Below are 18,153 nucleotides of genomic sequence, written 5' to 3' on the forward strand. Positions count from 1 at the left end.
TCACACGAAGTTGTCATGGAAGATAAACAGCTTACTCTGGGACATGTTTTGATCCTACTGGGACTCTGGGTCTGAACTGGGTTGAAATGTTGTTAACTTAATTATTAAGTTCTTGTGACCTGAGTGAATTTATGCATCTGTTTAATAACTTTAAAAAAAAAAAAAAAAAGCATCTTCCTCTTTAAGAAAAAAATCAAGACCATTGCCTAGAATGTATTAAACAAAGTATTTATACTCAATAGATGTGACCCTAACCTGCCTTGTTCATAGTGTTATGTATTTTTCATTTTGAAACACTTCACAAATAAAAAGGCAGAATATAGTATATCCACTTCAATATCACTAATATCATACTATTTCCCACTATTATTAATTATATATTTATATTGAAAGAATAAAAATGCTACAGGAATGTTAATTGCACGATGATGTTTTACTTATATTCTGGTTAAAGAGTTTCTGAAATTGCATTTTCCAAATGATGACAGAGCTAGAGTTCCAACTGTAGCATACTTAAAAGGCAGGGATGGAAGGATTTTTTCCCAGGAATCCTGATAAATTATTGGTTGTTTTGCAAACTCATTTGTGGTTAGGAATATTCCTAATACATTTTTCACACCTTTTCAGCTGTGCAGAGGGAAAAATAAAATGCCCAGATTTGATAATAGGTGGAAAGCAGCTGGGGTTGGCCCTCAGGAATCCAGGGAAATGAGCTTGGCATGAGTAATTAAGGCAGGGGTTATCAACCTTGGCTGCATAAAAGGCATCAGCGTTTTTAAACTCCCCAGGTGAATTCAAGTAAAGGTAAAGAACTCCTGGTTTAAGAGGCATTGGAAAGGGAAACTGAGTTAGAAGAGTATTATGATGGTCCAAGCTAGAAATAATAGAAGACTTCAAATTAGGAAATTATCCGTGAGATGGCCAGAGGTAGAAACAGGACTTCTATATAAGGGAGAAGAATGAAGCAGAGATACCGTCTTAGAAGTGATGTTCATAACCTTGAGACTGGATGAGGTTGTCACTGAAGAGAACCAGGCAGAAATCTTTGAGGGATATCCACATTTGTGGGTGGGAGAAGTTTAAAAAAAAAAAAATTAGCAGAATCAGTTGACTGTGGTGTCAGAAGCTAAGGACTGAGAATTTTCAAGCAGGATGCATGAATATCTCAAGAGCAATTAAGAACAAATATAATGATATGAAACTGTAGGAAACTTCAGAAATGTAGGCCACTTACCCAGGTCACATCTTCCTAATCTGTTAAATGGGGATGGCAGTGTGTGCCCTTACCTATCCCACGGTGTCGTTATTCCCATAAAGTTAGATAACAAATGTGAAAATGTGTTGTAAAATACATATAGATAATTATGCCAATAATGGATAAAAGCAGTAACCTTTTTGTTCTTATTTATAAGCCCTTTAGTATTGAGACATTTTAGACAATTTGTATTCCTAGTAAAGAGGTAAAATAATACTAGGAAGTCCCAGGTACTCCTCTCATCAGGAAGCTCACCATCCCACAGGAAAGACAGGATAAGGAAATAAACAACTGTAAACACCAGGATGTCCGTTCTGTGAGGGTAGAAGTTGTATCACTGTGCATTCCTAATGCTTAACTCAGTGCTTGAACCCCAGTCCTAAGGTATTTGTTTACAAAGTTGATGAAATAATATAACACAAGGTGAAAAAAATCATATAAATAAAATGCTATGGTAGTTTTGAGAAAAGAGAGATTCAAAACATGGCACATTGCCCGGATGATAGAATAAACAAATAAATATGAGTTTGTTATCCATTATGAGTTATCCATTATGAGTTAATGGATAATGGTTGGAGGAGGGGTGCTGTGTCCCAGAAATCTACTTTTGTTAACATGCAGCAGAAAGGAGTTGAAACCATATCAGAAGCAAATTTTAGAATAAGCAGCAAGGGAAAAATGATTTTTTAAATCTAGAAGACTCTAAATTACTCAAAGCCAAGACCAATACCATGAAAATCAGAGAAAAGAGTGAGGGTCGGAGTGGTACACCCAAGCCAATCACTCCTTCACTGTGTTGGTTACAATTACATCTCCCCCAAGAGCAAAGGTTTATGTTCAGATGTGTACCTGTAATATGTGTACTGCAGTGTTCTGCTGTAAGTGTGGAAAGTGAAAGGCCCCTGACCATGTCGTCTTCTGTCTGTAGGAATAGATAATCTCTATGAGAGGGCGCTGCACATCCGCAAACTCCTCCTCACCTTGCCCAGGTCGGTCCTTATAGTGATGAGGTACCTCTTTGCCTTCCTCAATCAGTAAGTACTCGAATGCTCTGCTAAAATACCCATCTGAATTCCGTCTTTGTTCTTGGATCCTGTAAAATGTACATTGGTTTCCATTTATCAGTGGAGTTCAAGAGAAAATGATTGAATATAGACTGAAGATACATTTTTCCTCAGCAGCTCAAGGTCATTGTACGATAGATGAAAGCTCTACCCCAGATGCAGAAATTGTGGCCATAAAAGCAAAAATATTCAAATACTACTAAAAATAACACTTTTCAGTGAAATATGTGTTTCTCCAACTTCCATCCAGAATGAATGTCATGAATTTTTTTTGTCAAAATGATGTAAACCGGCTGCTCAGTGCAGAAAATGTCTGTGATTTTTAATGTCATAGCCAGGGATACAGAGAAATCATAGGTGAAACTTATACACAGATCCAAAAAACATCTGCAAATTCACCATAATGAGAACTTGTCAAAAAGAAAATAATTCTAAAGTGTTCTCTTAAACAATGTAATAGAAATCTTAAAAACACCACAGTATTTTCTTTTTTTTTTTTTTTTTTTTTTTTGAGACAGAGTCTCACTCTGTTGCCCCGGCTAGAGTGAGTGCCGTGGCGTCAGCCTAGCTCACAGCAACCTCAAACTCCTGGGCTCAAGCGATCCTACTGCCTCAGCCTCCCGAGTAGCTGGGACTACAGGCATGCACCACCATGCCCGGCTAATTTTTTCTATATATATTTTTAGCTGTCCATATAATTTCTTTCTATTTTTAGTAGAGATGGGGTCTCGCTCTTGCTCAGGCTGGTCTCGAACTCCTGAGCTCAAACGATCCGCCCACCTCGGCCTCCCAGAGTGCTAGGATTACAGGCGTGAGCCACCGCGCCCGGCCGACACCACAGTATTTTCAAAGAAACTTTACTCTTTTAATTTAGGCAAATCGATTTTCAGTTATGTTACTTCCTGATATGTGGGCTCCATTATAAGAACATCTTCCCCAAGTTCTATCTCAGAGTCCCCTCACTGTTCAACATTTCAGTTAAGCAGTTGGAAATAAAGAGATCGGGGGGTCAACTTACTGAGTAAGCTTGGGGCAATGCCTTTCCAAAGTTAGGATATTTTCTCTTCTCTATTTCATGGGACGTACTGAGTTCTCAAAAGCCATGGAGACTTATTACAATCCCTCTGACTAGTCCTGGAATCACACCTCTCAGGTTGCCCCCAGGAGCCAAGCATCATACAGTAGGGAAATGCTGGGAGGGAACCATACCGGATGGGACTCTACTGCTCACCCTGAAGTGCCCAAAACATTAACAGATGACAGTGGGAACCCATGTGCACAGAAATCACCACTGGCAATAAGCGGTATCTAGAGAGATGGGTTTAAACTGTATTTAGGTTAGATGCTGTACATTTTTACCTATAAATAAACCCGGTCACCCAGGCAGTTATAAAAATTCAGAGGCTTGCCTTTGTCCCCACCCCACTACAATGGAGTACCTTGCATTCCCACTGGGCCTCTCCGTGCTGTTCCTACCAAATTTTCCTAACACCTGAGCAAAACCCTTTGTGAACCAATAAACCATAATGGACAAGGGAAGCAGTCTGTTAATTAAGAAAGCTCTCAACTCCTGAATCTAACTCATCATGCACCTCAACGGAATGGCAAATGCACCATGGGTCAGACAGCTGGCATTGCTTCCAGTGGATCTGGCCAAAGATGCCCCCAGCTGCCTGCATCTGCCTTCATGCAGACTCAAGGGCCCGGCCTCTAGGGCAGGATGCCTGGGACAGGGATTTGGGAAAGAAAGACTAGCTGTTGTTTTTTATTATAAAATCAAAACTTTGAAATAACATGTTTTGCTTTTCAAGCCAGCACCTACATTAAAGACCAAGAAAGATTGGCTGTGACTCTCCCCACTGAGCTGAAGTGTGCCTTTTGAAAATTAGATCATTCTTATTCTGAATCTCCATTTTCAAGATGCATTCACTTTCAAGATGATCCGTAACATGATCGTTTGCTGTTATTCTGAACATTTTTTATGATTGTATGTTTGAGAAATGACAGAAGGGAAAGACATATGTTAGCTATGGAAATTATGCTTTTGTATTTTCTACTTTCCAGACTATCTTATTTCTGAAAAAGGGGTCAAGTATCATGTCATGTGATATCTCAGTTTCTTTGTATCTGTCATCATCTCACAAAGGTAGTCGAGTCTCCTTTTTCTCCTTTCATTTGTCATCTGTTCACCTGGATTTGACGTTTCCTTTCAAGATTGACATTCTATACACTTGAAAGATAATGTCTCTAAACTCTCCCAAGAACAGCACCTTGCCCATGTGTTAGAGGCATAGCAATAAAGAGCTGGTTTATTTCAAGTCACCTGCGAAAATATTTCACAAATATCCATTGGATTGAATTTAGAAATTAGTACTAGACAACTGGAAATCTCCCCAAAGTTTGCCAGCCTAAGATGGAATTAAGAGAACTAAAGATTCTTTTCCCCTTCTCTTGCACCCATAATGTCCTTTGAGACACCAGTTGTCACCTCGTGTCGGTAGTCTTACCCAAAAGTAGATTATAAAGCCTGGAGTTGTTATTTACTTCCTTTGAATACTTACAAAGAAAAGGTACTTTGTTTTCTTCTAGGCTTTCTTCCAGATTTATAGGATAAAACTAAAATCAGAGATATTTTTGAGTGGTGGGAGGACAATTTTAAAGTCATTCATACAGCTTTATGGAAATCGTTACTGTCTCTCCCAAATTTGCTTGAGCGGCATTTAGAGCCCGACCATAAGGTTTACAAATGAAGCTCACTCACCTGATCCTGGTCTCCATTGTAGTGGATATTATATTAAACTCCCCTGTGACTTTGAAAAATGCCCAACTTAATTAAACAAGTAGGACTTACATTCCCTCTCAGTTTCTAAATAGTTGCAGATCATAAGACATTGTACTATCTTTGGCGTTCACTAAATAGGATGGAATGTCATTTTATTCTATTGATAATGATAAAAGCCAAATAGGACATTTTAGATCCCCATTTTCAGAATATGAGGTATCTTATCAAACATCTATTTTCTTTTTCCCCTTTGTTTTTTGTAATTCATTTCTTGCTTCCTTTTACAGTCTTTCACAGTACAGTGATGAGAACATGATGGACCCCTATAACCTGGCCATTTGCTTTGGCCCAACATTGATGCCCGTCCCAGAAATACAGGATCAAGTATCTTGCCAGGCTCACGTGAATGAAATTGTCAAAACCATCATCATCCACCATGAGACTATTTTCCCAGATGCAAAAGAGCTGGATGGCCCTGTGTATGAGAAATGTATGGCTGGCGATGACTATTGGTAAGTCTAACAATTTGAGTCCTCCTCCCTCCCCCCAAAAATTGTGGAAATGCAGATACCAGTTTATTTAGGAAAAAGAATTTCTCATAAGCCACCAATGCTTCTTCCAATTTAAAAAAGAAAGAAACAAAGAAGAAGAAGCAACACTTAGATAAGCTAGAATACTAAGACCCATGGCAGCACTCACTTTTCATTATGGAAACTCATGTTCATCCCTCTCTTTTACCCAAGGATTACATCTTTTTAGATAAATCTACCTTATCATGGCTTCTGTAGAGAATAAAGGTTTTGATGTTATACAGAACTGTATTCATTTTTATTCTTACATAAAGTCAAGAAAAGATGAGTGATTGAATTGACAGATTTCATTTTTAATTCTGAATCAGAGAGTTTTGATTCCATATAAAATACTTTTAAATTCTCATTTCAAAAGAGCCCTGTCAACCAAATGTATTTTCATTCTTACTTATGTTCATCTTCACTCTTACTAATAATAATATTATTCTAACCAATTATAATAGTAGAGATCATTTTGAGCAAATTTATCATATTAATATATTATTGGGATAAAAACTTTTTAATATGGCAGTATGGCCTTTAGTTCTATCCATATTGCTACAAATTACAGAATTTCATTCTTTTTTATGGCTGAATAATATTCCATTTTATAAATATACATCATATTTTCTTTGTCCATTCGTCTGTTGATGGATGCTTAGGTTGATTCCATATCTTGGCTATTGTGAATAGTGCTGTAGTGTACATGGGAGTGCAGATATCTCTTTGATATACTTATTTCTTTTCTTTTGGATATAAACCCTATAGTGATGTTTATCATGGCAAGTGAAATAAGCCAGGCACCAAAAGATAAATATCGCACATTCTCACTCATATGTGAGAACTAAAAAAGTGGATCTCATGGAGGTAGAGACAATGGTGGTTACCCAAGGCTGGAAAAGGAAGGAGGAGAGGATGAAGAGAAGTTGGTTAAAGGGCACAAAAACACAGTTAGAAGGAATAAGCTCTAGTATTCTACAGTTCAGTAAAAAAACTCAGTTAACAATAATTCATTGTGTATATCAAAATAGCTAGAAGACAAGAATTACAATGTTCCCAACACAAAGAAAAGATAAATGTTTGAAGCCAGGTGTGCACCTCTAGTCTCAGCTACTTGGGAGGCTGAGGCTGAGGCAGGAAGATTACTTGAGCCCAGGAGTTCAAGGCTGCAATGAGCTATGATAACACCACTGCACTACAGTCTGGATGGACGACAGAAAAAATAAATAAATGTTTGAGGTGATAGATAGCCTGTTTACCCTGATTTAATCATTACACAGTGTACACGAGTATCAAAATATCATATATACCGCAAATATATATACAACTATTGTATATCAACAAAAAATAGCAAAGAGGGCCAGGCACAGTGGCTCACGCCTATAATCCCAGCACTTCGGGAGGCCAAGGCAGAAGGATCACTTGAGGCCTGGAGTTCAAAACCTCAAATTCCATAGTATATCCAGCAATTTTACACATGAAATTCAATTCAAAAATATTTACCTGGCCGGGCACAGTGGCTCACGCCTGTAATCCTAGCACTCTGGGAGGCCAAGGTGGGAGGATCGCTCGAGGTCAGGAGTTCGAGACCAGCCTGAGCAAGAGCAAGACCCCATCTCTACTAAAAAAAATAGAAAGAAATTATCTGGACAACTAAAAATATATAGAAAAAATTAGCCGGGCATGGTGGTGCATACCTGTAGTCCCAGCTACTTGGGAGGCTGAGGCAGAAGGATTGCTTAAGCCCAGGAGTTTGAGGTTGCTGTAAGCTAGGCTGATGCCACCTACGACACAAAAGAGCGAGACTCTGTCTCAAAAAAAAAAAAAAAAAAATCAAAAATATTTACCTGAGGCCAGACGAGGTGGCTCATGCCTGTAATCCTGGCACTTTGGGAGGGTGAGGCAATAGGATTGATTGAGGCCAAGAGTTGAAGACCAGCCTGAGCAAAAGCGAGAACCCCATCTCTACAAAAAATAGAAAAATTAGCTGGGCATGGGTACGCCTATAATCCCAGCTACTCGGGAGGCTAAAGCAGGAGAATGGCTTGAGCCTTGGAGTTTGAAGTTGCAGTGAGCTACAATGATGCCACTGCACTCTAGCCTAGGTGGCAGAGGAAGACCCTATCTCAAAAAAAAAAAAAAATATATATATATATATACACACACATATTTGTTTATATATGAATATATATAAAATATATATATATATATTTACTTGAGTACTTATTATATGCAAAGTCTTGATTGAGCTTGGCTCTGGGAAGGTAAATGAATAAAACTAGGCCCTGCTAGAATATATAATTTTATTTTCATAGTCATATTTATTTTAGGACCAATGTCAAAGGTGTGTTTATCATTTCCAAGTATTAGGGCTACACCAGTAAACTCTGCTATTCTATTCATTTTATCAACAAGCAAGTATGTAGATGTCTAGTCAATATGATTTGATGTGTCGTATTCTAGGACGTTCTGTGGTCACTACTCTTTCCAAACAGAGGAAAAGCCCTATAATAGTCTTGCAGCCAGAAACATAAGCTTGAGTATGTCCATCTTCTTAAACATAGTGTTCTGAATGGGCGTTGCTCATTTTATGCAGAAAGTCAACAATACTGAGGTTATCCTCAACCCCCAACACCAGAAATACAAATGGGTTTTTATGGTGATGTCAGGTTTGTATTAGTGACCAATGCATTCCATTTATCAGCACACATTTGAGGCGAGGTGGTGGTGGTGTTAGGGATAAGTTTTGAAAAAGGATAAAAATCATGATTCTCATATCATAAGATGAACGTGTGTCAAGAAAAGTTGGTACAGATGCTATAGCCAGTTCAAAGGAGAAGTCAAAGAACCATCGATTTACGTATAGTAAAGGAATGGTGAAATGAATTTGCAAAAACAGGTGTATCCATAAGGCAATACTTAATTGTATTATATCAGAATTCCATTTGTATTTATATTTCTATGGATAGGAATTATTTTTAATGCTATCAGTTTTCTACAAGTTAACATCTGTCTTTATAGAGTTGTAAAATAACCTATTGAAAGATGGGTGCACATATGTATATGTATACACCCATAGGACCAGGCAATCAACAGAAATGCCAGCATTCCATTGATGGACTATCCAGTGACTCTTTTGCCATTCCAGAGTCTCTCCGTTTTGATTTCATATGAATTTCCATTTCCATTCTCCAGTGACAGCCCATACAGTGAGCATGGAACATTGGAAGAAGTGGACCAAGATGCTGGGACAGAGCCCCACACCAGCGAAGATGGTATGCCCTGTGTTCATGCTATTATAAAACCTGTCTTTATATTCTGATTGTAAACAATTGCTTGTATTACAAATTCAGCAGAAGCTGGGCACAGTGGCTCATGCCTGTAATCCCTGCATTTTGAGAGGCTGAGGCAAGAGGATTGCTTGAGGCCAGGAGTTCAAGACCAGCCTGGGCAACATAATAAGACACTGTCTCTACAAACAATGTAAAAAAATAAAAACAATTAGCGGGGTATGGTGACATGTGCCAGTAGTCCCACCTACTCAGGAGGCTGAGGTGGGAAGATCACTTGAGCCCAGGAGTTGGAGGCTGCAGTGAGCTATGATTGCACCACCAGACTCCAGCCTGGGCAAGAGTGAGAACTTGCTTCATAAAAAAAAAAAAAATTCAATAGATACAAAAGAATATTTATAAAATATGTGTAGGATATAAAAAACATTACAATGAAAACCCATGAAACCAACACCGAGTTTAAGAAAAAAAGACGTATCATTACTTTTTCACTTCCCTGATCCCATTGCCTTATGTACCCCCCAGGGGTAACCACTGTATGTTTGTGTTTTTAAACAGTTTCTTATTTCCTTTTCTATTTTCTTGGTCTTTTCTATAAATGGAATCATACTGTATATATTTTTCGTGAGTTTGTCCTACTAATATTACATTCCTGAAATTTATCCACACAGTTTCCATTGCAGTTATAATTGTTTTATTTTACCACTATATATTAATAATATTCTGTTGTATATATCTGTTCCATTCTTGATGAATAATGTGAGATATTTTCTTTTTTTTATATTAAGAACAGTGCTGTACTATTAGGAACTTTTTGAACATGTCTCCCACTGCAAATGTATAGGAGTTTCTCTAGGATATATACCTAGGAGTATTTGTGTCTTCAACTTGGCTACATGTTGCCAAACTATTTTTTTAAATGGTTGTAATAATTGGTTGCAATAATACAATAGTACTAATACAATTAATAATTGGTTATAATAATACAATTAAATGGTTGTAATAACAACACTTCCACCAGCAGCATATCAGCTTTCCATTTGTACATATTCATCAACACTTAATTCTATCAAATATTTTAATTTTTGCTGATACTGTCTGTGTGTAATGGTATCTAGTGATGATTTTAATTTGTACTTCTCTGATTACTGATGAAGATTCTGTTTTGAAATATAGTGTATTAATGGGAAATTTGAGGTAGAGTTAGGCCAACAGATCAGGAAACGGCTAGTGTTGAAAAGATAGTTTATTGCCCACAGTTCCCAAGAGTAGGAGGGGTGCCATAGCACAAAAGGCCATGGGGAAGCCACAGGATCTGTCAGGAGGCAGAGGGAGAGTGAGGAACTCACTGTAGTTTCCACAGGAAGGAACAGGTGAGAGAGGGTAAGTGGGTTTAGGGTTGGCTAGTCTGACTCATTTCAGCAGGCTCTGGGGCTTAGGGGCTGACCCAAGTTGTCTGTTACCTGGCCCTGGGGAGATGAGAGCAGGGAAATAGTGGCCTGGAGTGGCAGAGCCCAATAAGAGAGGTTGTTGGCTCCAGTTGGTTGGTTTATATTTGAAAAACATGTTTGTGGGTAAGTTTTTTACTCTAGGAATTGGCTAACCCTAGAAAGACTGTCTCTCCAAGGTCAGCAATGCCCCAGACGTCAGAATACAGAAAATGAAAGACATGGTTAATAGAGATGTATGCATGTTTATATGTTTAGATATCTTCCTTTTTGAAATTTCTATCAAGTCGTTTGCCCATTTTTATATTGAGTTTTCTGGGTTCTTTTTGTTTGGTGTAGTTTGGTTTGTCTTGGCTTTAGTTTTTTCTTATTTGATTTGTAAGAGTTCTTTGTGGGTCTGGATGGTTCTTTATTGGATACATGCTTTCCAAATATCTTCTCCTGCTCTGTAGCTTTTCTTTTCATCTGCTTATTATGTCTTTTGCTAAACAGAATATCTTAATTTTAAAGTAGTTGAATTTATGAATCTTTTTCTTCATGGTTATTTTACTTTGTATCTCCTTTAAGAAATTCTTCTGTGCCCTGAGGTAATGAAAATAATTCTCCCATATTCTCTTACTTCATTTCGTTTTATTTTGGTAAGAACAGTTCACATGAGATCTAACCTCTTAACAAATTTTTAAGTGCACAAAACGTTATTGTTGACTATAGGTACAGTGTTGTACAGCAGATCTCTAAGGTTACTTGCCTTGCTTGACTGAAACTTTATTCCATTGATTAGTAACTCCCCATTTTCCCCTTCCCCCAGCCCCTGGCAACTGCCAGTCCACTCTTTGATTCTATGAATTTGACCATTTCGGATACTTCATATAAGAAAACTCATGCAATATTTGTCTTTCTGTGACTGGCTTTTATTTCACTTAGCAAAATGTTCTCCAGGTTTATCTATGTTGTCAAACGTGACAAGATTTCCTTCTTTTTAAAATCTGAATAGTATTCCATTGTATGTATATATGACATTTTCTTTATCCATTCATTTGTCCATGAACATTTAGGTTGTTTCCACATCTTGGCTATTGTGAGTAGTGCTACAGTGAACACAGGAGTGCTAATCTCTCTTTAAGATTCTGATTTCAAGTCTTTTGGATAGATACCCAGAAGTGGGATTGTTGGATCATATGGCATTTCTATTTTTAAATTTTGAGGAACCTCTATATTATTTTCCAAAGCAGCTGCACCATTTTGCGTTCCACCAACAGTGCACAAGGGCTCCAGTTTCTCCGCATCCTTGGCAACACTTGTTATCTTTTGTTTTGTTTGTTTTCTATAATAGCCATCCTAACAGGTGTGCAGTGATACCCCATTTGTGGTTTTGATTTGCATTTCCCTGATGATTAGTGATGCTGAGCATTTTTCGTATACCTGTTGGCCATTTGTATGTCTTCTTTGGTCATACTCTCTTTTAAATCCTTTAAGGTTTCTTTTCACACTTAGGTCTTCATTCCACCAGGAATTTATTTGGGGTATGGTGTGAGGTAGAGGTCAGTTTGTTTTTTCTCCATATGGATACATGATTGTCACAAGTGTCCCAGCATTAATTGTCCTTTCTCCACTGCTCCACATCATTGTAATAAATCAAATATCTTCTATCTGTGAATTTCTTCGTGAGCTCTGTTCTTTCCCACTAGTCTACTTGTCTATCCCTACACCACTGTCTTAATTTTGATACCTTTTGTAAATCTTCACAGTTGGCAAAACAAGAGCTTAGATTTTGTCCTTCTTAATAATTTTTGGCTCTTTACAATTCTACTTAAATTTTAGACTCAGTTTTTCAAATTCTTAAACTCCTAAAAACCTATTAGGATTTTGATTGCAGTTGTACTGATTCTACATGTATTAATATGGAGAGAATTGATATCTTTTAGAATATTTAATCTTCCACTCCATGAACATATTTTCAGTTATGTAATATCTCTCAATAAACTTTTAGTATTTCTCCATAGAGACCATTTCCTTTCTTTTTCTTACTTCTTAAGCTTAATGCTCAGCATTAATTTTTAATGCTTTTTTTAAATATAAACATAAGGCTGTCAGTTTTCTCTTAGTACTTCTTTAGATGTATGCACAAATTATTTTCTTCTTTCTTTAAGCTATGACTAATCTGCTTTAAGCACATCCATTGAGTCTTTATTTTTAATTATTTTATTTTTATTTCTATAAGTTGTACAGGGCATTCTTTCTGCTCTTTGGCTATTTTTCATAGTCTCTTGCTCTTATATTACCAATCCTTTCCAGTGTTTCAGATTATGTGACTGATAATTCTAATATGTCTTCCCAGATTTGTTTTGTTGGCTCTCACTAATTATCTTATTTTCCAGTGTGTTTATAAATTTTTTACATGTTTCTTGTCACTTCAGGCTCAGTTGAAGGTGGGTTCTTCCAGAGAGAGTTTTCATTTACTTCTGCCTAGGACCCAACCAGCCTGGGACAACATAGAATTTTTAGCTTGAGGTTTTTCAGAGCACCCAGTTGTTGTAAATTTAAACGGCAAACCCACCTGAGAACTGGAATGTGGTTGGGATTCTCAGAGATTATTTGTTCCAATGTTTAAGATTATTTCCTAAGGGGAGGTGTAGGGTTCAGGGAGATGGTTGCAATCTATGGAGAGGTATGGAGGGCTACAGGGAGAGAAGATTCCTAGAACTAGATGTTCTAGAAGAACTAGAAGTTCTAGAAGTACTAGAAGTGTTCTGGAAACTTCTAGAACACTAGAATGAAGTTCACTCTGAAACTGAGAATGTGATTTCCTAGGGATGGCAGAGGAAGGGGGAGGCTTAGATTGCTCATGCTAAGTAGGCCCTGGACTTAGGCTTTTGTGAAGAAACATAAAAGCTTGAGTTAACCAGGCTAGGAAAATCCTCATAAGGCAAAATCTGACTCATATGTTCTAATGTTCTATTTACCTCTCTGGGTTCCCATTTTCATTGAGTTTTTGGTCTGTAATATTTCTTATTGTCTTGATAGCTTATTAATGCAATTACAAAGGTTGTGGGTTTTTAAATACAACATTTTTCATTGATTTTTAGCAGGAGGATAATTAGGGTGTGTAGTGTCCATCATCTGCTAAAGAAGAACCTTCCTTTGTGCCTTTAAAAAGTAAGATGAATTGACATTTTCTGAATTTAATAAGTTAGAAAACATTCTTTAAAGTGAGAGCTTCGATTTTTGTGATGTTGCTTTTGAAAATATCTGAGCCCTACCTCTGCTACCATCTTTCCTTTTGTCTTGGGTTTCCTTGTTTCTCTATACGGTTTATTTCTTTTTCACTGCTGACTTCTCTTAACTGATTTCTTGCTTTCCCCAGTGGCAAGAAAAGCCAGGACAAAGGCCCAGCCATCTCTCTTCCCAACATTCAGTCTTACCACCGTGCCATCTATCAGTTGTTCTTACCTCTTTACTATAAGGGAGAAGCTTTGCTGAGTACTCTGTGTTTTAAATAACATTTTGATCATGTTCACCTGATTTTGCTAGAAAGAAAAGCATTGCTCACAAAGGACAGATATTCTTGCCCACAGCCAACCTCCAAAGTCCTGTAACTAAATTAACTGGAGTGTAGATTATCTTTTTGATGGCCCCTATATTGTATTTTCTTTCCTCTGTCATGGTATCGCTAGAGAGAGCAGATTTTGTTTCCAAAAGATAGGCTGTCACAGCGCAAAACCATCCTCTGCAAGGGCAGTGGGTAACAGATCTAGGAGGAAAAATGTCAGCCACAGGAAGGCTCCAAAGAGAAAATGTGATACACTAACATTTTATATAAAATTACAAGAAATGGAAATATAAGACTCGACAGCATCAGGCAGTCAGAGAATCAGTTCTGCTGAATTTTCTTCCCTTTTGCACAAAATAATAGCCATGCAGGAAAACTTAGTGATCATGTTACACTTTTAGTATTATGTTATTGATATCAGCAGTAGCAGCATTCTCTGAAGTCTCTGCAGGACCTCAAAGGACTGCGAGGCTCTCTGTCTGAAAGGGGCATGGTGTGCTATGCCCTGACATTGATTTGCTCTCCAATGACTAGACTAAAATGTGTGTAAATAGCTTACTGATTGACGCTTGGCTGTGAAATGGCTCTCGTGGGAGTAGAAAGAATCATAATAATGAAATTGCTGAGAATTACTAGTTGATGTACTAGGATTACCAATACAATGTTCTTCTGATTTATCTGGTCATTCTTTCGTAACCTGTCCACACTTGAATAAAATAAGCAAAGTCTGATAATCCTGTTAGTTTTTTCAAAAAGATGGCAACCATAGAGTCATGATTATGAAATTATAATAAAATATGTATATATTTGTTAAATAGTCTTAAAGAGCCCTTGGCCAACATTGACAGTGTGTGGTTGAATGGCATTAAAGAACATTAATGATTCTCTCTTTCTTTCTCTTTGACATCATGATGTAGATTGTATACCATATCATGTGCTGGTATCTTTTAAGATTATTACAAAAGCCAAATATAAGGCTATAGGGTAGGGGAAAAAAAAAAAAAAAATATATATATATATATATATATATATGTGTGGGTGTGTTCACACAGGAATTTGCAAATCATATCTTTTTAATAAATTTTAGCATGTCTTCATTCCTCCATGGACATGTTTATTTTTGTCCCCCAGGAAGAACTGGGGTACAAATTTTGGTATGTCATCTCAGGTCACCCAGGATTTATTCTTTATCTTCGAGTTTAGAACAAACTATAAAGTCATTCCCTTTAAATGTAAATTTATATTCCCTCCTCTATGAGGCAGATTCATAGATATTTTATAAAGCTGCTATTTATATTGTTTTAAGAAATTATAATTTGAGGGGAATCCTAGAGTGTTAACATGATGTAAAAGTTATACTCAATTGGTAAAGGACTCAAACTATTGTTTTAAAAATTGTCTTAAAAATTATTCTTACACCTATTTTGCTGAGAAGTAAATAGTGTTGTGATTCTGCAATATGAAATATTATTCACCTCAAACATCCACTAGCAAAAAGATGGGGCATGTTTCTTTGTCTTTATTTAAAATGTTTAGCTGAAATTTACTCAGGCCCTTAATATGAGATGAAACCTAATCTTTTTCGATGTTTGTTGGTTTTTATGCTTTTGCCTTATAATGTCCCAGAGAATTTTGTATTAATCAAGTGAGAAAGAAGCCCAGCTGCCTCTCCAAGAAGTTCTCATGCAGTTATCACATATGAGCACAACAGATATTGAAGATATTGCAGTAAACTTTGGAAAGAATAAACTCTTAAATGGGAAAGTTTGTTACCAAGGGAAATAGAAGACAATTTCCTGAAAAATTTTTGACAGATAGGCAGGTCTTAGTCTAATACGTGTGCACATATCCCAGAGTATTTGGAAAGTAATACATGCTCAGTTTTTAGCAAATGAGATATTGTTCATTGCATAGATATATTTCAATAATCTGGCCCTTTCAGGTTGACAGCAGGGACGAGGATGAGGTGTTGCTGGGAGAGTAGAGGAAAGATCATAAGGCCTCAAATTGAGGAGGGGCTTTTGCAATAAGCTGAATCACAAAAAAGCACCTCTTGTAGTTTAGTTCGTCCTCTTGTTTGCCTTTAATATTTGTGGTCAGAATTAGATCAGAGCTGAATTCCAGTTCTAGGCCCAGAGTTTGGTAACCTTTTTTTATCTTTTTATTTTGAAATCATTGTAGACTCACATGCAGTTGTAAGAAATAATACGGAGAGATCTTATATGCCCTTTTCCCAGTTTCCATCAGTTACTAAACTATAATATCATACAATAATACAATCCATTCACTATATAAACATTTCACCAGTTTTACATGTACTCCTTTGTGTGTGTGTTTACCCAGTTCTGTACAGTTTCATCACACATACAGATTTGTGTGACCACAGCCATGGCAAAATTATGAACTGTTCCATGACAAGGACCCTTCTTGCTCCCCATTATAGCCATGGCCACATTCCCCTATGCCCTCCCCCACCCCAACCTCTAGCAACCACTAATCTATTCTCCATCTCTATAATTATGTCATTTGAAGAATGCTATATAAATAGAATTATATGGTATGTGACATTTTGAGATTGGCTTTTTTCATTCACCATAATTCCCTGGAATATATTTTGATCCCTAGAAAATCAAATTTTTTAATCTGGTATTTTTTTTGGGGGGGGGGGGAGTTGTTCCATGTGGTGTTTTTGGAGACAGGGTCTCACTCAGTTGCTCAGGCTGAAGTGCAGTAGTGTGATCATAGCTCACTGCAGCCTCAGACTCCCGGGCTCAAGCAATCCTCCTGCCTTAGCCTCTCAAGGTACATGCCACAATGCCCAGCTAATTTTTTTTAATTTTTGTGGAGACGGGTTCTCGCTGTGTCAACCAGGCTGGTCTTGAACTCCTGGCCTCACCATCTCAGCCTCCCAAAGTTCTGGGATTACAGGCATGAGCCACCTGCCTGGCCTGATCTGATTTTTTAATTTGAGTAAAGGGCAGTTTAAGATATACTCATTTCATAGTCAAGATCCAAAATTTGTTACTAATACTACAGAAAAAGTTGTCCTTACTTTTGGTAGTAGTTTAAAGATTTGATAGTACCCAAAAAAGCACGTGAGGAAATTAAATGTATTCAAATAGTATTTATTATGGTGATTTTACTTGATTTTTTTTTAAATCAGCTAATAAAGCATGAACTTCCTAGTGTTCTAGGATAGTAGTTTTCTTCCATGTTATAAATGGTATAAACATGTTGCAAAGAAACTCCATCAGTGTCATCCATCAATGTCAAAATAATATTGGAGCAATTGTGGAGGATATTATAACACAAGGAGAGATTTTATATATCATATTACAAAGTTTAAAATATTCTTTATTAGACTGTCATATCTCCAGTAAGAGGCTTTGGAAATTAAGATCCAATGTTCAGTTTTTTCTTTGCCTGAAAAATTGATGACAGCAAAAGAATGTTTTTCTGTTTCTTTTAAAACAGCCTCTATTTTCATCCGTCTTGGTGATTGGTTGATTACTCTGATCAGTCTTCATATTAAAATGGCCTTGTTTATTTCTTAAGCCTTATGTAGACCTTTCAGATAGTGTATCATGCCTTCCTAACAACCCTGTTTCTCACTGTTTTCTGGTGTGTTCTTTGTAGAATGTGAGCCAATAGAAGCAATAGCCAAGTTTGACTATGTGGGGCGCTCTGCCAGAGAACTGTCCTTCAAGAAGGGCGCCTCCCTGCTGCTGTATCACCGCGCGTCCGAGGACTGGTGGGAAGGCAGGCACAACGGGCTTGACGGGCTTGTGCCCCACCAGTATATAGTGGTGCAGGATATGTGAGTAGTCTCAACTCCGATTGCCTGAGTGCTCCCAACAGAGGACTCCAGCCATTGTTCTTAAATCAACTTTGGTCTTGTGAGAAAGGAGCAAAAGGGAATCCAGAGATAAAATTTACAAGCGGGGTACAGTTCTTCCCCTTGACGGTGGCTCTTTGCTAACAGTCCTTCAGGACCAAGAGGTTTGGAGCAAGAACTAGTGGGGGACATCTTTTGAAACTTTCAGATTCTTAGAAAAATAGCCTGTGCGGAGAATGGCTTTAAGATCCTAAGTGATGCTGGTAATTCCAAAAGCAGCCGTGCTCTTCTCTTGATGCCTGGCTCCTGTTTCAATTCCAGATTCCCCAGCAGGAGGATATTCACCTAAAGTCTAAGGGA

At 37.4% G+C, this 18,153-nt stretch overlaps 1 protein-coding gene across 2 annotated transcripts in view; it reads left to right on the forward strand.

The window, feature by feature from the left end:
- Positions 1 to 18,153, forward strand: part of SRGAP1 (SLIT-ROBO Rho GTPase activating protein 1) — a 253,270-nt gene that overhangs the window by 229,096 nt on the left and 6,021 nt on the right. For both annotated transcript variants that reach the window (XM_069489992.1, XM_069489993.1), the window contains exons 16-19: positions 2,184 to 2,289; positions 5,389 to 5,613; positions 8,866 to 8,945; positions 17,595 to 17,775. In XM_069489992.1, coding sequence (XP_069346093.1) covers positions 2,184 to 2,289; positions 5,389 to 5,613; positions 8,866 to 8,945; positions 17,595 to 17,775 — 592 coding nt within the window. The remainder of the gene's footprint in view (positions 1 to 2,183; positions 2,290 to 5,388; positions 5,614 to 8,865; positions 8,946 to 17,594; positions 17,776 to 18,153) is intronic.

This window comes from Eulemur rufifrons, chromosome 16, assembly GCF_041146395.1.
Source record: "Eulemur rufifrons isolate Redbay chromosome 16, OSU_ERuf_1, whole genome shotgun sequence".
NCBI lineage: Eukaryota > Metazoa > Chordata > Mammalia > Primates > Lemuridae > Eulemur > Eulemur rufifrons.